Below are 21,043 nucleotides of genomic sequence, written 5' to 3' on the forward strand. Positions count from 1 at the left end.
CCTCCTGATCCGGTTCCATCCGTTGTCTACCTTCATCGTCCTCTCCGTCAGAATCTGATGACAAAGCCTCTTCCCCTACCACTTGGGTATGCAGATCAATGACAAATCGGCGACCTTTACTTTCCAAGGATAAAGTGTTCTTCTTCCAGTCGTGTTGAGCTCTTGCTTCAATAAGCCACCCGCGGCCCAAGATGGCATCATATCCTTTCCTTTTCAATGGAATCACTACAAAATCCATGAGGAACGGCTGGGTGCCACTGGTTACTGGTTGTGCCATGAGGATACCTAGTGGTTTAATTCCATGTTGATCGGCGGTTAGTAGCTGAAACTTTGGAGGCCACAATGTCGGCTGTCCAAGTTTCCTCCAAGTTTCTTCTGGCAATACATTTACGCCGGACCCTCCGTCCACTATGGTGTCTGTCAGAACATGTCCAAGTATCCCCATTTCGACAACTGCAGGGTGTCGTCCGGATGTCAGCGCCAACAACATCTGATCTTCTCCGCCGGCCACAATTTCCTTTTCTTTCCGTCGACTTGATTCTCCCGGTAACGTTTCCTTCTGCAGACTTGATTCCCCTGCCATATTTGAGAGAGCAGAACGAAGTTGGGGCATGGTGAGAAGCAAATCGCTTACCTTTACTTGCACCTCCGTTTGCGAAATTTGTCGTACTATGTTTTGTTCTGCGGAATTTCTTGCTGAAGTGGCCGCGGTGTCCGGAGGAGTTACTGCTTGAGATACTTTTCCAACCTCTGCCCGTGCTGCCGCAAATTTCTCCTTTTCTTTGGTGGGGTCCGGGTATTCTTTTGCTTGTCGCCATGTAATTGCCAGAACTTCTTCCTCCTTGGCTCCAACAGTGATCAAGTTCACTCCGGATTTAGGACATTTTGAGTCATCGTGATCACTGGGTCCGCACCATCGGCACAATAGTTGAGGTGTATTTGCTGTTGGACATTCCCGCGCAAAATGTCCCCACAAGTTACATGCTCTGCACTGAATAATTGGTCGTCCGTTTGCATCATACTGAATCCGGCTTCTACTTGTATTGGTATTATTATTGTTGTGATTTTGTCCACGCCGATTATTCCTGTAGCCTCCAGATGTAGCGCCGACAGCATTCTTGTTTGCGTTGCTACCTGATGGGGAGGCCTCCTGTGTGAGAAGCACTTGCGGCGATCCTCTTGTCTTCATGTTAAACGGGCAGTCCTTTGTCGAATGTCCCATGATCTGACAGATGTCACAGAATTGGTTTTTCGGACACGATCCTTTAGTATGACCGTCGGTCTTACATTCCGTGCACCACAATTCATTACCTTTGGGCTCTTTTTGCATATTTTTAAATTCCTTCATCATTCGAACCATATCCTTCTGTAAGGCACGAACCTTTTTGTTACTACCTTCGTCATCGCTGCTATCATCCTGAGCGGATTCATCATCATCAGAGTCAGAGGAGCTGGTTTTCTTCTTCTTTGTCTTCTGCGCACTTTCAAGGTCGAGTGCTCTGTTGTAAGCATCGGTATATGATGATGGTGGCACAATTTTCATTTTCCTCCGCAGTTTTGAGCGTAGGCCGTCCACAAACCACCTTTTCTGCAATCCGATATCCGAAAACCAATCAATCGCGACACCCCGTAGGGTTGCCGGAAATTGCCTGGCCCATTCGTCGACATCTGTGATTCCATTTGCCCACCAAATCGTCTCACATGTCTTACAATGTCGGAGGGGGTCGACTGTACCATCGCCCTCAAATTTTGGTAATTTTTCTTTGGGTCCCGCCATAACTCTGGAGGTCTGCACTCCTACAATGGTCGGCACTCCCACACCGGCAATCTGTACTCCCACACCGGAGGTGTTGACAGCTGCAACCCTTGGTGAAGACGGAGGATCCTCCGGAATTGTTTCCCGCGGAAGTCTATCCTGGACGAAGAGGTCACTCCACGCTCGTGCTCCGTCGGCACCGCGAGCCGTGCGAATTGATGCTCTCCTGTCTGAATTTTCTTCCCTTGGCGAACACAAATTCAAGAACTCCTCCTGTGCTTCTTCCACCAATTCCACCCGCTGCCGAGTCTCCTCCAACAATTCCTCCGCACTTCGGTTTCCGTCGGCAATCCTCTGAAATCTTCGTCGGCATTCGGCTTGCTGTGCTAGAATTAAATTCTCTTGCGCAATACGGATTCCATCTTTTCCCTTCACCTTATTCCGATCCTTGTTAAGCTGATTTGGCATTAATCTTCATTCCTCCCACCTTCCAAATTCATAAGGCAACGGCGCCAAATGTTTACCGTACAGGTAAAGAAGTCAACATATATAGACAATAATAGAAGAATAGCAGAATAATATTCGCAATAGTAAGTGAATCATGAACTACAATGATCCCAGACGGGATATAAATACTACCGCCGAACCTTCCCGAAGGAGTCCGCCGGCCACAAATATTCTATCCGCTACAAATTATTTACCGCCGGACCGTCGGCTACAGAAATACCGCCGGACCGTCGGCTACAAAACACCGCCGGATCGTCCAGTCGGCTAACAATAATAAACACTTACATACGAACACATAAATATGAAAATGAAATGGCATCAATAAATTATAATAATATAATCTAATGATGACACCTCATCAATAGACTTATGTGAACGTATATAAGAACGTATTATAATGAAAAAAAAAAGTCTATAACTCTTCAAGTCCTCCTTAATTCTTTTCCCTCTTTATTTCTTTTCTTTACAAATCGAATTAATGTTTGAATTCGAATGGACATCTTGAGAAACCGATGGAAGCCGAGGAGTCATGGCTAACCTTTAAATGAAGCCATGAACCGACTAAGGAAATCATTCTTTCCTCACTTTTCTATTATTTGATCCATTTTATATTAAGCCGAGCTTAGACATTCTTAGCCGAACATTTCCCAGTTTTTGTTTTCTCAATCCCAAATTCCTTATTTCTTCTTTATTTTACCAACGACTGAAGTCTGAGATCTAGTATAGATTAGCGGGTGAGCTAGTAGCCAGCAAGAGTTCCGGCCAAGGCAAGAGGAGCCACATCTTAATCACAAGTAATGAATTTTAAACAATTGCATGTCATATTTTACCTTTTCTTTTCTAAGTTTTAAGCCCAACTGTAGTCAGCTGCTCATTCCAAGGTTGAACGAGATACAGTAAAAGCATTTGCAATTTCATAGTTCGATGTCCACTGAATATAATGTTTGTTGACAGTTAGTATAAAATGATGGGCTAAGATTAAAACAAATATGTTTCAAAAGTATAAATCCCTTCTAAAATGATTTACTTGCTCTACATTCCCAATTTATTTCTTCTTCCATGAATATAAGACTGACTGCAATCGGCTTTTACAATGCTAGGTATATGAACTGTAAACATGTGTAATCGATTTATGCTTTCCTTAGTGGAGTAAAGGTCTGACTATAACTGCTCATATATTAATAGGATTGTGAATGAAACATTTCATGTAATTGAATATCATAAGTCTACCTTCATTAGGTAGCAAACTGAATACATCCAACATATTTATACCTTGTTGATGGTCTTATGCAAATTTTGGGAATCATTGAGATCTTTTAGTTTTACCTATGTAAATTTGTAACATATTTATGTAATCGAATTATAGCGTAGTGAGTATTGAAATCAGTATCAATAAACATGTTGTCATAATCTTCAAAACAATGAACATAATATTCATGGATTCAGAACACCGAGGATTCACCTGGGCAGAGAAGCCATAGAATGGTGAAGAGGTGTATCAATAAAATTAGAATGCTCATAATGTTATGAACACCGAGGAATTCACCGGCAAAGAAGCCATGGCATGGTGAAGAGGTGTAAATAAAATAGAATGATCATAATCTTTCAGGCACCTAGGATTCATTGGCAAAGAAGCCATTGAAATGGTGAAGAGGTGGAGATAACTTGCAAGAACCAAGGATGAAATTAGATATGAATAACTAAATAATGAAACACTTAATAGCTCATGCATGATCCTGTTATTGTAATCCCTGCTGTCAAGTCGAATGTTGTGTTTAGATACGAGGATGCTCAGTGGGTAATAAGATGATCCCTATCTATTCCAGATAGGAAGGGCTTTCTCGTTAGAGATTGTGTGGGGAATAAGTTAAGGTCTGAGGTTGGGTGCTTAAGCCCTAGACAATGTTTCACCTCTCCCCAAGTTGTCGGATGTACAACAGACAAAGATAAGCTATACATTCAATTGTTGACAGAAACAGGTATTGTTACTTTAATGATGTATATGCAAAATGGTAAGATTAATTGAGTTATTTCATAGTTACAGTTATTTTACACCTAAATGCAAGAGACAGATTTATGGATTGTTTTTCATATCGAATATGAGCATAGTTCTAATCTTGAGTTATTGCCACAGTTAAGCAATCGAAAGGAAAGGAATGATACAGTGATATCTGGAGCCCTAAATGATACAGTGGTACTTGAAGCTCTAATTGAATCAGTGGTATCTGAAGCCCTAATTGATATAGTGGTATCTGATGCCCTAAATGTTCCAGTGGTAATTGAAGCCCTAAGTGATACAGTGGTATCTGAAGCCCTAAATGATCCATGGTAATTGATGCCCTAATTGATACAGTGGTTTTTGATGCCCTAATTTTATATATTGGTATTTATTAGTAATTGTTATTTGATTTTGTTATAGTGGAATTTGCGAACTAATCTGGATGATTGCAGAAGCATTCTTACAATGATTTATCGGTTCAAATTCCATGGTATGTGGTTTTTAATTTCTATAATAAATTCATTGATGGCATTTTAAGTTTTTAGTTAAAAAAATTTGTTTAATTGATTTTTAACGGTAAATCTCATTCACATGAACATGACTAATATTGTCTTCCTATGAAACAAAGTAATAACTGATTTTCTATGAGTATGTTAGTTGTTAATTAAGACCTGGGAAAACTAGTTGTTACATATTTAAGTGTGGAACTCCTATAGTTAAGTCACTTTATTTAATAAAGTTGATTTCTAAGTTACTTTATGACAAAAATAACTTAAGTGACTAAAAGACGAAATTGGCTTTTATACCACATCGCATAATTATTTGCATTTCCCCTCACATTGAGGTTATAAAAGCAAGGAGCTACATTGGGATTCACACCATGAAATTTGACATTGTTCAAATTACGAAAAGGTTGCTTAAATGTGACTGGTTGCTTTGAGGATGAAACCCCTTAAAGCGGTAAGAGAATTTGGACGTAGCCCGAGCTACTTGTAGAGACTACTTACAAGTTGGTAGAGATATTGGAGTGATACATCATTTTGGTCAAGTTTTCCCTGACACCAGACATCGCTTCATATGGAAGGGTGGGAAGCCATAGGAATAATTAGGAAGCGGAGAGCAAGCCTGTGGAAGATAGACAAGTACTACAGCAGTAGGAAGTATCAACTAGACCACGTACTCCCAGTTCTGTAGAATGATAGTAGGGAAAGCTCCAGTTTTCCGGCTATCATCTGCCCTATGTGTTTAGGAGGGAGCTTGGCACTGAGTGTGGTGATTGAAATTGCGGGTGAAGTTGGGTATTATAGAAGTGTTTGTGGAAGTTGGAGGTGCTAACGAGCATGAATAGACACAGGTCCCATACCTAGTCAGCAAAGAGGAACACTCTCTTGCATGAGGGACACTGGTTCAAACATCTAGGCCATCATCATCCACAACATATTAGAAACTAAGGACTCTCCGGTAATGTCAAATCATGAACACGTGAGCAACCAACAATTCGCAAAAACACCAGGTTCCGTCATTTAATGTTGTTTGCATTTTTTTGTAATATGAACAACACCATCTTAAGGTTAGAGGCATTTGTATGTGGTTGGTGATTAATGCAAGCTCAATCTGGAATGTTAAATACGAGAAAAGTTTGAATTTTGGTTGGATATTTATGCATTGAATTTACGTTGTAAACTCTGAACTGGTTTGAATGCCATCAAATTTGCATTGTGCTTCTGTCATATTGTGAAGTATTTCCTTGCTGGTTAGAATCAACATTTCCTCTTACCCCGTGTTTTGGACTAGACCGGTTCTTTCATTATTTGCTGAGCTTGGGCTCTTACATGCTTAAACATCCTTCTAGTTTGATCAATGTGAGGAAAGTATGTTCCTTTGTTGCTAACTCTGATCTCAACTTTCCACCCGTTTCATGTTGTTTGGCCAAACTACTTTCTAATGCCATGTTAAGGTTTGAAATCTGATGCCAACTTCCCCCTACTACTTCTGTCCTAATTTTGCTAGTGTCGGAAAAATCACGACTATATCTTCCTCTCAGAACAATCCTAGAGTTGACTTTACTATTGTTCATAAAGCACTCTTTGGTGATATTTTGAAATTGAATAATTATAGATTTCCAACGGGAAGGCAATCATCCAATCTAAATTTCAAAAGCCTTAAACATAAATATAAGGGCAGATTCTATGAAGCATACTGAGAGACTCAGTTTGAGAGTAAAAAGTGTTTCCAAAAACTGCTATGCACAGGCCATGATGATCAAAGATAGTAATCTGAAACTCCACACATGAATGAACAATAGAAATACTGTCACATTCACAATAACAACTTTGTACATGAGAATGGAACTGAAACATAACAGCCGCTTCTAATTGTGATGGCTTGATGACACCTTCAATCAGAAAAAAGAGTTGAAAATAGATGCAATACAATGCTTGACTCTTCCTTGAATGGAAAATAGATGCCAATGTCCAATTGACCAGCACTAATTTCTCTGAACTATTAAGATCCGGAAGTTTTCCAAATTGGATAATTTTACTCTAGTAAGTCACAACCACACTCTTGTTCAACTTTCTTGTTACTGTCAGCCTGTAAAACACATTAGTTTCTCCTATACTTCGATTGCACCTTGCGTATTTTGGCAAATGACATTGAAGGGAATTTAGTCACTGCTGGCTCCATGTGAAGTCTCCTCTAGACTAGTGTGTGTATAGGAATATTGCTTATAGATTTTGGGTATCCTCAGTGTCCAGCAATGCTTCATACCAATTTCAGTCAAATATAAAATTTTCACGAGATTTTTCCTTGGTCTCCGACAATGAAACAGAATCATTGTTGTTCCACGAGATGTTAGTTTTTGGGACTCCACATGTAGCACGGTAAGGAGTCGTTACATATCCTGGCTTCCACTCCCATTCATAACTGCTTCAACGTCACTCAACACAGACCAATATGAGGGGTGTCTGGTGTGAAAAGTTCTTCACATGTTTCAGCACAATGCTCCAGGAGTAGAGTTACGTGACTATGTTTGTTACAGAAAGTTGCCTTAGCTCACAGCAAGAAAAATTCAAATGGTCCTTAACTCGATCAGACGTATATAACAAAGGCTATTAATCTGTATTCCCAATACTCCAATGTTTTTCTTCAGCATGTATGAACTGTATATGCGTTGCCTCCCAATAGACTTGGCCCCGCAATATTTTATAGTTTGCTTCGTGATAACAAGTTGTTATATTTCAAAACTTCTCTTTATGTTCGAGCATATATCATTGAATTGGGCCTCTTCGAATATATTTCTGGATGCAATAAATCAGTTCAGAAATATTTGCCCTTCATATTTATCCCTCTAGGATAATTTGGTTCTGCAAATATTTTATTTTTGGCACAAACTCCATAGGATGGCATGATACATCGCTCCGATACCACTGAAATATCCCACCTAGAATATTTAACCAATTTCTGCAGCACAATCTCCAGATTTAAAAATAAAAGATTTCATGCAACAACATTTAGATTAAAACAACAAATATTCCCCAATATTTCCAGATTTAAATGCTCAAGTTATTGTATTCTAATAATCAGCAATACAATAACAAATTTCCACATTAACAACAGCCAGATTGGAGATTACTAGAAATGAACCTGTTAATGCAGTGTGAACCTCATCTTTAATCCAGCACAAGCTGAACCAGGTTTGCGTCCAATTCATTGAGAAGAGCCTGAAGGTTTCCGTCCTCAGAATCCCTGAATAGAAATTTCTCCAAGAGAAATTTTAAACCAAATCAATATACAAGCATAATCTAAACATGTTGAAAATGAACTCCTCATCCTTCTGTTATGCTCAAAATGGTGACCCTCTTGTCACCTTTTAATCCCCTTTATAATATTAAATTGACTTATTAGTTATTTAATAAATTTGCTCTAAGCCCTCAAATTTAATATTTTATGAGTTTTAACTTTAGAATTCTAAGTGCCCCAAAAAGGGGCATTACATCTGTTTAATAATTTAACTTCCTCCATTACTGACGCAGCACTCACAATTGAGTTTATTACACAGAATAACTTATGTTAGATTCTTATGAACCAATTTGCTTGTTTCTGGGACAAGATTTTGATTTCTTTCCTGCTGTTTCTATTATTGATATTGGAAATTGTTTTGATATTTTCAAATTGTTTCTGATAGATGATTGAATATCAGGTGTGTGCAGAGTGTAAGCGATTTGGAGCTACTCTTGGCTGTGGAGAAAAGACATGCAAGAAAATTTTTCATTATCCTTGTGCAGACTGGCTTTCTGCCAAGTTATGTTGCCGGATGTGGGAAGGGTTCAAATGTCCAATTATATGCTATTACCACTTACATGATGAATACCGTGATACTGCTAAGAACAGGAAGATACACGCTAATATGAAGTACATAATCAAACCAGGTAATGTAGCAAAAGTGGAAAACAAATGCCCCTGTATGTATAAACTCTACCATCTTACTCCTGTACTTTACAATTTGAGAAATGTGACAGTTCAGTGTCTTAGGACACAGATAGACTCATATAGACATTATGTTCATTGTAAGGCATCCATCATCCTAAAGAACATGGTCTTTATTGTGAGGTTTGCATCCAAAATGTGAATTCTTAACAAGAGACTTCAGTGCAAATTGTCAATACCACCGTTGTCATCTGCCCCTTTGAACTTTTGGATTCTTAGACTGCTCTTCACAGAGATTGGTACAGACTCCACCTGTAGTGCTTAAAACTTTAGAAAATCTTCTACCATAACCATGTATTTTTGGCTGGATTTGGTTAAAACCCCACATTATGTGTTGAAAATTGATAGAAAATCTATGATGGAGGGAGTCGCATATTTAACCAATTTTTACACAGCAGGTCCAGAACAATTGTTATCTTAACCTTGTAATGTTTATCTTCTTGCTGGGGAGTAGATTTCCTTTCTTTATTTCTTAAGTTTCAGTCTAATATAGCTTTTGAGATGGTCATGGTGAATTAATTGCATCTTGTATGTCTTATTCCTTACTTTGTTTGAGGATCTTTTAGTTATGTGGCATCTTAATTATGGAATTATTTCATTAGATAAGTAGGAGATATTGTCCACAACAAGTCAAATTGTGATATCACTAGTAGGATTCAACCACATACCTTTTGAGTCAAACTTATTGACCCACGTTTCATGAGTAGTGATTCACAAGAATCCATATCTCATGAGAATGAACGGAACACGTAGCATTCATTGCACCTAGGTGATGCTCACAAAGGTGAAGCACCGAGACCTCTGGGGAGTTCACCCATCCCAGAACTATTCCAGCTGAAGCACACTTAACCACAGAGTTTCCTCCAACCTTAAGCCCACATTGCTTGCAACCCCATTTGCAAAACCTTCAGTAAGTGATGCACCTTATGAACCATTCATTAGAAAGCCCCTTAGCTCATCAATCGATAAATAGGAGATGTTTTCCACAGCAAGTCATATTGTGATGTAGCTATTAGGAATCAACTGCAGTAGTATTGAGATGGGTAACTTCCCATGAAGGCTCAATGCTTCACCTCTGCAAGCATCACCTAGATGCAAGGTGTGCTAAGTGTTCATTCATTCCCATTAGAGAGTTGTTCTTGTGATCATGAAACATGGGTCAATGAGTTTGACTTATAAAGTACACAGTTGAATCTTGATAACAATATCACAATTATTTTATTAATTGTTTTAAAAATACCATGTACTTTCCCTGTGCATAGACCAAGATTGTATGAAGTCTTCATGAGAACTAATTAGTGAATTAGCTAATATCACTGTTTTCATAGATCCATTTTGGATCAGCAACTCATCAAGGTTTGTATATAATGGTGTTTGTAATGAACTTTTAAGGAAACTAAGATAATAAAGAAATACCTGGATCAGAGAGATATACAATTCTTTATGTTTTCCTTACAGTACCACTTGGAGGGAGTAACCTCCCAATAGGGCTTCACAATACAAATACTCAAACTATAATATCTCCTTATTGAGTTTTTTTCACTTGCAGTTTGTGCTGGTTCCTTTCCATATAACAGTAGGGCATAAACAAGAATATCAAATAGCAACAATATTAAATTAAATGATTAAACACTCAGATCTGATTCTTTGTTAATTATAAATTTTGGAAAAGTACAAAAATGTTGGTATGTTGCACCGGAAAGCAATAAGAAATAACAATGTTCAATATTTAAATCAGCAAACAATTTGAAAATATTAGAATGATCAAAATCAACCACTCACAGGTATCATACTGCTGCAAGGGCTGTAGATAAGATGATGGTGGTCGTTGTGGTAGAAAACAGCAGAAACAATGTCCATATGTGCTAGTACAATGATTGTATGACTGCTGCAGATGTATGGTCATGTCTGCTATGGCGTGGTGGAGACTTCTGGTGGCAATGATATTAGATTTTCTAGTGCTCAACAACTGTATTACGTCTTCTGACACTTGTAGAACCTTTGACAATCCTCCACAATTGAGATCTGAACCTTGCCAGCAACCTTCTGCACAAACAAAACCTTCCAAAATGCTCCTTATTGCCTTCAATCTGAATTAGCGAAAAATATTCAGTGCTAACATGATCCTTGGAAGGAATCACTACACTTGGATAAAAGGGTCTTTGTCTTCCAAACTCAAACATACCAACGGTTTTTCTTCCCACATTGAAGATGAAAATAAGTGTGCAAGCTTGAAATAAATGATTTGGTTGCAATAATAATGGATGCCTCCTTTGATCAATTTGTGTTTGTAATAAGTTTTTTTGTCTCTCTAATTTGGAGTTTCATTCTTTCTTAATGCTCCTTCAAAAGTGTCTAAAGATAGTTTTCAAATAACAATACTTCAGTTGTCCTTTTGAACTAAACTTGCTAATTCAAACTTAAAACATTATTATTCAATTATCAATCATTACTGTATGTAATGTCCTAACTGATTTTCCTTTTTTTTTGGTATTTTTACAATGACTTGGTTTGCAAACTTAACCCTTTTATATTATGAAAATCTACACTGGGCTGTAATATACAACCTTATCTTTTTTTGTTTCTTTTCTGTTTGCAATGTATATTTTTAGACTGCGGGAATTGTGTGTAGCTCGCCCTATAAACTGCAGTGCGCCGAGTAAACTTTTAACAGACCGGTGACACTAGTGCGGCACATCTTCTTTTACCTCATGGGCTTGGGGGAGACTGGACCTTGTGACCTCATGCTTCATAACAAGAAGCTCTTGCCAATCAAGCCAGGTGCTTCTGTTTGAAATGCATTTATAGAAGTAGAGAGATATGCACGATATATGTTTTGATAATACTAGTACTTGCAGCAATGACATAACTCAGAAAATCACAATTTTAGGGAATTCAACAGGCTCAAATAACTCAGCTTTGATTTCAGAACTGTAGATGTAATATCTAGAGTAGGGGGTGTTCTTACATCAGTATCAGCGCAGGATTCCTGCAGGCCTGTACATCAGTTTTGCTATGAAGATATGAACCCATGCAAAGGAGTGAAGAAATCATGGGTAACTGAGGTAAAGAGGCAGATCTTCAAATTCTAACCATGAATACAAGGAGTTGTTTACAGAGTTTCATTCCTCCATGAGAAAGTCCACGATGGAAATAGTTCAGATATTGAGAGAAATGAATCATCAAGGGAATGCCTCTGGACCAGATCAGAATTTGGTCAGAGGCAGCAATTAAATCAAGAATAGGATCTCAATCGACTCTTTGCACAGGGAATAGAAGGTCCATTTGAGGGCGAGCAACAATTATCCCTTCGCTTGAAAGATATACAAATCCGATCCGGGCACATGAATCAGATTTGTTGGGTGGATATTTTGCAACCGACAGTTTTGGGTAAAATCTAGTCACAAAATAGGATCACTAGTCACAGCGTGTGAGATAGAGTCTCGCCTACCTTAAAGGGAAGGCTCCCCCTTCTCACCGTTCCTTGGATCAACTCAAGGTAAGCAAGAAGTTGAGAGATTTTGCAAAGGGATGTTACCAATATTCTTTCCTCTTAACTTTCAGGAAAGAATCCACTTACATGCGGAGCGAGTAATGGGCAGTGTAAAACTCTCTAACTACACTTCTATCTAAAAGCTGAGAACAATGATATCGATAAATAGACACTAACTCGAAAGCTAGTTGAAAGTGTATTGATTTGGCTCTAAGTCTGGTCATAATTCTATCTGAATATGCTTTACTAATAGGGTACAAAGACTTCCAAAAGTAAAGATATCTTAACTATTTGGTGAATCACGAAAGAAATATAAACTACAGATAAAGCTTCTAACTATATATCTAAGCAATTGCTCCTAGTCAAAGCTTCAACTCCAGTTGCTTTTTAAATCATTGTGCTCTATTATTGGACATATAATAATAATATGAATCAAAGGCAATAGGCACAAATTAGAGTCAAAGCTTCTAATTTGCTCTATCACAATTGCTTCCAGTCAAATCTTCGAATCCAATTGCTTCTTTTATTCACTTTCTCTCAAATTCGTACTACACAACCAAAGTTATGCTTGCACAAATGTAGCAAGGCTTTCTTGCATACAACAAAAGATGATTTTTACAATGAGGGGGCACTCCTTTATATAGGCAAAGGAGTTGAGAAAAGGATGGAGGAAAAAGTGGGAGCAACTCAACCAACTTTGACCCGGTCTAACTAACGAGAGAAATTATTGGGTTACATGCATCTCGCATTACACATGTAAGTCATATTAGATGTAATTACACATTTTCATGTAATACATTCTCTTCAATTACAAACATGAAAGAAGAAGAAGAAGAAAGACGGAAGAAAATTGAAACAATCATAGGGATTGCCCTGAAAGGTCTTGTACTTGGCGATGCTATCTCGAATGATCACAGGATTGGAAGTTCCTATATTTTGTGTCACTGCATTCACCTTGATAACCATGGTCTTGAGTCTTTTGATAACCTTAAACTCTCTTTGATGAATTGTTTGTTGTCATTTAAAATCTTGATGTTGTAACAAACGGATTTCATAACAAAATAAAGAACTATAACCTGGTTTCACATAGAAATGAAAGAGTTTTCTTCAACCAACTTTCGAAACAAAACATCTTAAATCCCTTTCAAGAGACATTAACTGGTTTAACTACTAACAATTAACTGAGATAACCATTCAGCTGAAATAACCGAAATAACGATTAACTAAAGTAACTGAAATAAGGATTAACTAAAATAACTGAAATAACGATTAACTGAAGTAACTGAAATAAAACTTAACTGAAATAACAATTAACTGAAGTAATTGAAATAACGATTAATTGAAGTAACTGAAATAACGATTAACTATCTTTCCTTACATAAAATAAAGTAAATATATGCTCAGTTACAAGAGGAATACAGATGTATATCAGGAATTGTAAGAAGAAACATACATGAAGTAACTGACGAGTCTTTAACTAGTTCTGCAAGCCTCGGCTCTTGGTAAGAAGAGAAGCATTGACTTACGCTTAACCTCCCAACCTTGGACCATATTCATCCCACACAATCTATTGAACAAAAAGGCCCTCCCTACCCCGGGATCAAGCTTGGGATACTTTTAGTCCAGCCACCTGAACATTTTCGATGTTTAAAATGTCTGCTCAGTTATGGACGGACATGTTTGAATAACTAGCACTACTGACATCAAGTGATCACAGATGGCAAACATGTCTTTAATGACCTTGGCCAAGGTTTTCGGATAGGTTCAATTACCTGATCACCACTACCTGACTTGACAACAAGAGAACAATAATTATGAACATGCATGAGCTATTATATGATTTTCCTTTTTAAAATAATTTAGAATTGTGATGTCATGTCTAATTTTTATTTCCACGTTATTGCAGATTTCTATCTCACTTCTTCACCTCTTCCTTAGCTATACAGTCGGGTGAGTCCTAAGTGTTTGAATCTTGGAGCAACCAACTCTTTCTGTTGATCCTCAACTAATATAAGAATATTACATGTTTTTCAGCATATCACATTTCTATGACCTGAGAAATATAATCTTAAGACTTGCAAAATAAATACCATTTGATTCTGACATTGAACAGTAGAATGAAGATATGATATCATGACATGAATATTTGGTCTTGACTCATCATAAGAGGTTTTTTCCTAAAGAGGAACTATCCAATGATATTAAAACAAGGATGATGTATGGCATATCCTGGAACTGTATCTTACTGCTGTAATTACAAATGCAGTAGTATTTGATAAAACATATTGTAATCATTGGGATATGCAGAGGCAATCACATAACCTAGTAAATTTGGAAAGTAATTTGAGTCTTGGCTGGATGCTATCAACCAGCTCCTTCACGGAAAGAACTCCGAATGCAGTCTTAATGTGATTACCAATCACCTATTTCACCAAAAGTATAGATGAAATGGGAATACCATAGCAAAAAATGTGCAGGGGAAAGAACGTAAGGAAAATTGCAGAGAGATATGTTGTGAGGAATGAGACTCAATGGTCTTATATCATCTTGATCTCTCATGGCTTTCCTAATAAAAGGCTTTCCAAGATCGTCAGCTGTAACTCATGATCGGTTTTAAAAAGATTTGTTTTGTTGATCCATCAAGAATCAAATGCCAAATGTACATTTTGGTTTCAAGTAAAGAATTGAATAAATAATGAAAAGAATTCGAAAGATATGATTCAAGGATAAATTATAATATATTTATCTACTTGCATGTAGATGTGTTTATAAGATTGACATCATATTATATGTTTTTATCCAAGGTTGTATTTCTTATTATGTATATCTAAATACATGTTTTATTTGGAAGATTATTTTATCTTCTTGTACATGTATTTAAATGTATGTATTAGATAGAATCTTGTAGAAGAACTATATTATGGTGTCACCTTTATTTTTATATCTACGTGTACGTACATAAATATGTGTTGCAATGAAATGATGGAAATGTCAACCATAAGCTGATAAAGGTATATACTTTAATTAAGTTAAAATCATTAATGTTTATCTAATAGCTCATGCGTGTCCAAATGATTGTACCCTGTTATACAAGTTGCTAGGTCTTTACCAAGATAGTTAGAGGTCATATCTGTCGACCATATAAGTGGACTAAGATAGTATTCCATTTCGTTGATCCCGTTTAGCAATGCTTCTCCCCTTCATCTTCTCCTACAATCACCCGTGCATGATTTTCCACGATAATAAAAAATTCCATAATAAATCCATAATATCATTTAATATAGATATTAGCAAGGAATTTAATTATTAGTCATAATTCCAAAACCAAGCAATTGCTAACTTCTATCATCATCATATGAAAAACAATGGATTATGACCATCATCATTAAACAGTTAAACAAATAATGAATACAACAGATATATTTAACTACCCTTTTCACATGATTAAGCAAGAAAATCCATTCAATTCAACAGCTATAAATATATTTGAATAGGTCAAAAGTTGGGATGTAACATACCCTCCCTCTTAAGTTTTTCATCATCCCTGATGAATGTCACAACAAAAACTTAAAAATTGATATCTATCCAAACCATTACATTAATGAAAATAACTGAAAGTAAAAGTTTAGGCTCTAGCCCTAGAGAAAAGGTGAGGGTATTTTTGGAAAATTTCATGATAATCTTCCCAAGTAGCATTATCCTCTGCATACTGATCCCACTGGACCTTGCATTGAGTCATATCTCGATTTCGTAAGCATAGCTTATGCATCTCGAGTATTTTGAGTGGTTCTATTTCCACCACCACTGGATCTTGCACTTGTAATAGGTTCTAATCAATTATATGATCATGGTGAGTGACATACTTCTTAAGATATGACATATGAAAGATGTTATGCATCCTAGCAAGAGCTGGTGGTAGGGCAATTTTGTAGGCTACTGGGTTCATGATTTCTAGTATTTCAAAGGGTCCTACGTACCTTGGGGCCAACTTTGCATTCTTACCAAACTTGATGGTACTTTTTTGAGGATTAACTTTTAATAGCACCTTTTCTCCCACTAAGAATTCTCTAGGCATCCTTTTTGCATCTGCATAACTTTTTTGTCTATCATTGGCTTCTTTCAATCTTTGACGAATTTGGATTATCTGTTCTTCGATTTCCTTAAGCACTTAAGGTCCAACAATGATTCTGTCCTCTAATCAATTCCAGCACACAGGAGTTCTACATTTGTGGCCATATAGAGCCTCAAAGGGGCCATTTTAATGGTGGATTGATAGGAATTGTTATAAGCAAATTCTACCAAGGGTAGATACATTTTCCACTAGTACTGTCGATCCATACAGTAAACTCTTAAAAGATCCTCTAGAACCTAGTTTACTCTTTTTGTTTGACCATCAGTCTCAAGATGATAAGTTGAGCTGATGTTTAGCTTAGTCCCTAATGCCGAAAATAATGTTTGCCAAAATCTGAAGGCTACCCTAGCATCTCTATCTGAGATAATTTTCTCCGGAACTCCATGTAGTCCAAAAATCTCCTTTATGAATTTATGAGCAATTTCTGGTGCTCCATCGGTTAGATTTCTTGGTATAAAATGAGCGATTTTGCAAATCTATCAACTAATACTAGAATGGTGTTGTTCTATTTCATGTCATAGGTAACCCTTGTACAAAATCCATGGAAATTCTCTGCCATTTCCATTTTGGTATCTCATTTGGGTGCAAAAGGCCGGCTAGATAACGATGTTCTGCCTTTACTCTTTGGCATTCCAGGCATCCTGCCACAAAACCTGTTATTTCCCTTTTCATTCCTTTCCAAAAATATAGAGATTTTATATCTGACAACATTTTAGTCACTCCAAAGTGTCCTAAATATGGAGCTGAATGGGATTCCTCCAGAATCATTCTTCAAAGTTCAGTTCTGTTGGGTATATAAATCCTATCATGATATCCTAACTATCCATCCTCTTCTATCGTAAATTTTGAATACTTGGAATCTTGTGGGTCTTTGATGAGAGCTTGGCTAATCTCTACATAAAATTTATCATGCTCTAGATGTTGCAATACTTGATCTTTTAATCTGAAATTGATGACAGCCATCGCGGAAATGTGTCTCCTTCTACTTAAGGCATATGCCACCTTGTTTTCCTTACCCTTGATGTAATTAATATCAAATTCATAATCTACTAAAAATTCCAGCCATCTCCTCTGTTTAGCATTAAGGTTGGGTTGAGTGAAAATCTATTTTAGGTTGTGGTGGTCGGATCAAAGATCAAAAGGCTTCCCTATCAAGTAGTGTCTCCACATTTGAAGGCCATGTACTATAGCTGATAATTCCAAATCATGGGAAGCATAATTCTGCTCGCAACTCTTCAATTTCCTCGACTCATATGCAATTACTTGCTCATCCTACATTAGTACTCCTCTAACTCCTTCCCTTGATGTATCTTGTAACATACAAATTTTCCTAACTAATTTTAAGCAGTATTTAACTATCAACTAATCCCATTCACATGACAATGATTTCCGTTAACTATTTATAACTGGAAAGAAGTAACTGCTACCTAATCTAGTTGTATTTAATTTCAACAATTGTAAAGGAAATAAATAAATGATTACTTTGATATCATTTAAATCAATCTAACATGTTCAACTGAAAAAATAAAGTAGCAATTATCATTTTAAACATCTAATATATTCGTGCATATTTTCTACACTATCTATTTATGCTTCCATGATTCCAAAGGTAGAAGTACAAAAGAATGTACATATATGATGGAGAATTCCCTTTGTCTTGTTGTCCAAGCCTTGGCATTGGTGAGGGGAGAAGCATTGACATAGGCTTAACCTCCCAGCCGTGGACTCTACTTATCCCCTCACATTTTAACTTAATAGAATGGCCCTCCCTACTTCGAAATCAGGCTTGGGATGATCTTAAGTCCAACCATCTGAGCAATTTGATGGTTTGAGTGTCCCATCAGTAATTACTAAATAACTTAAGCATCGGGACAAACAAAAAAAGTTCTCATGATTAACACATTTGTCTATTTCTACCTTGGCCAAGGATTTCAAAATTTGGTTCGTGAACTCGATCTCCACCTCTTGACTTGACAACAGGTTTCATCATTAAGACATGCATGAGCTTTTATATGTGTTTTTGTTTCTTAGTTATCTGATTTCAATGTTAATTTTGTTTGCAGGTTAGATTTTACACCTCCTCTCCAATCATTGGCCTTTCTGCCAAGAGAAATTCCTCGGTGTGAATATTATCTAATTCCATGCAAGGTAGCATGCAACATTTGGATACCTTCTAATGTACATAATTATCTTTGTTCCAAAGGCTGAATAATTGATGAGAACTCAAGGTATTATTGTTAATTGAAAAATCATACATCATATATTAGCAGACGGCAAAATGGATTATCCCTAATATTTCAGTCCTAACTAACTAAGAGGATTAAATCATTTTAGATTGAGGAAGAAGAATTTAAGTGTATCACATGGAATATGCATGAGAATAGATAATGAATTACCTCTTAATCAAAATCTCATTCTTCCATAATCAGATTCTTTGACTAATCAATGTAAAACAAGAATATGACATTGGACTGCTTAGTAAATCGAATTCAACTATATTCTTCATTTAATATTCGGCTCAATAACATATACAACTTTCAAGTTTTCTAAATGACAAATGCGACTTCTAAAAGGCACTGATAGTTTTCCAGATTGGAAGATAATGAAAAACCGACTGAAAATAAAAACAAATGCATAACTTGATTCCCAATTTGGGTTTCTCTATCCACCAACTGTTGTACTTGATTCTTTGTCGTATATGGCCTTGATATGGTTCTAGTACTGTGGGTTCAAAAGAAATCTGAAGAATGATTTCGGATTGCAAAGGTAGAATGAAATATCAATGGGGTCGGAATACTCAAGATTTAAAGATGTAACAGATCTTGGAAGAATGGAGGATATTACAGAGAAGAGGAGAATGCTCTAAATGATCTCAAAAAGGGACTTTTAATGGTCAGCTATGACCCTTAGGCTACCATTGGTTAGTTTATCAAGAAACTTTTTTGATTCCTACATAAATTCAAATTTTTGAAAAGAAGAAACAAGGAGGGAAAAAGAATTAAAAGTTGAAGGGTTCAATCTTTATTTTATTATTATAAGCCCTTATGTATGTTTATATGTGTATCGATGAGATGACATCAATATATTATATAATTATAATTTATTGGTGCCACTTCATCTTTATATATATATATATCGACTATATTTTTCATTTAATATTCGGCTCAATAACATATACAACTTTCAAGTTTTCTAAATGACAAATGCGACTTCTAAAAGGCATTGATAGTTTTTCAGATTGGAAGATAATGAAAAGATGACTGAAAATTAAAACAAGAAATGCATAACCTAATTCCCAATTTGGGTTTTTGTATCTGCCAACTGTTGTACTTGATTCTCTATCGTATATGGCCTTGATACAGTTCTAGTATTGTGGGTTCAAAAGAAATCTGAAGAATGATTTTGGATTGCAGAGGTAGAATGAAATATCAATGGGGTCAGAATACTCAAGATTTACAGATGTAACAGAGCTTGGAAGAATGGAGGATATTACAGAGAAGAGGAGAATGCTCTAAATGATCTCAAAAAGGGACTTTTAATGGTCAGCCGTGACCCTTAGGCTACCATCGGTTATCAAGAAACTTTCTGATTCCTACATAAATTCAAATTTTTGAAAAGAAGAAACAAGGAAGGAAAAAGAATTAAAAGTTGAAGGGTTCAATCTTTATTTTATTATTATTATAAGCCCTTATGTACTTTTATAGATAGATAGATAAAATTTTAACGTCCACGAGGCTAAAAATAGCCTATGGGACAGCAAGACAACTCAAGCAGACTTAAGTAGCACTGTTCGCTTCTTGTGTAGGATGATGATGAGTCCACCCAATTGCTCAATGTACTCTTCGTTGAATAGGTTATGCCAAGAACTGTCACATATAGTATCCACAAATTTATCTCTGCTACTCTTGTAGGCCTCGCATTCTAAAATAAAGTGTTGTTCAGTTTCCACTTTCCCAAAATTGCAGAATCTGCAAATTCTCTCTTCCCAAGCCTCCTTTGGCCTCTTCCAACACCCGGTCTCACAACGAAGTTGGTGAGAGTTGGTTTTCAGCTGAGCAATAAGAATTTTAGCCCTCCAAGAAATGTTGGCTCCTATGTATGCTTTTTGGAGTTGATCACAAGTGGGGTTGAACTCATTTATATAATATAGTTTCTTCCTCCCGATCTCACTTCCCCAATTTCTCTTGTAGAATTTCTCCATAACAAAGACCTTTATTTCTTTATTATTTGTGGGGCACATATTGAAATGAATATTCCATTTACTCATCCATTTAATGTTTTGTTGCATCCATGTCCTTTTTCGCTTACATAGTGTGTCACTAAAGAAAACTTTAGGCCATCTATCCTCTTCCATTTTTTCAATTCTTTTTAAATAGCTTAGAAGGCGAACCATAGCAAATGCCTCGATAGGAGCAGCCCCCATTTCACTTAGCATGATATCATATGAAACAGTGCTTTTGATTTTAAACTTGCTTGTGATCAAGTGCTTTTGGATTCCTTCGATTTGTTTCCATTGTGCTATAGTAGTGTTGCTGGCCCATAATTCACACCCGTAAAGAACAACTAGCAGCACAAGAAGACCGAACAAGGTTTGAATAGTTTTCCAATCCCACAACTCTGCTTTACGGCACCTATTCTGAAGAGAATAAAAAGCCTTCCAGCCACCTA

General features: G+C 36.7%; 1 protein-coding gene across 3 annotated transcripts in view; it reads left to right on the forward strand.

Moving 5' to 3' along the window:
• LOC149532073 (uncharacterized) overlaps positions 1–21,043 on the forward strand; it is a 246,419-nt gene that overhangs the window by 124,660 nt on the left and 100,716 nt on the right. For all 3 annotated transcript variants that reach the window (XM_089809449.1, XM_089809451.1, XM_089809450.1), the window contains one exon: positions 8,464–8,692. In XM_089809449.1, the coding sequence (XP_089665575.1) occupies positions 8,464–8,692 (229 nt within the window). The remainder of the gene's footprint in view (positions 1–8,463; positions 8,693–21,043) is intronic.

This window comes from Cupressus sempervirens, chromosome 11, assembly GCF_028749045.1.
Source record: "Cupressus sempervirens isolate cs-2001-9-10 chromosome 11, ASM2874904v1, whole genome shotgun sequence".
NCBI lineage: Eukaryota > Viridiplantae > Streptophyta > Pinopsida > Cupressales > Cupressaceae > Cupressus > Cupressus sempervirens.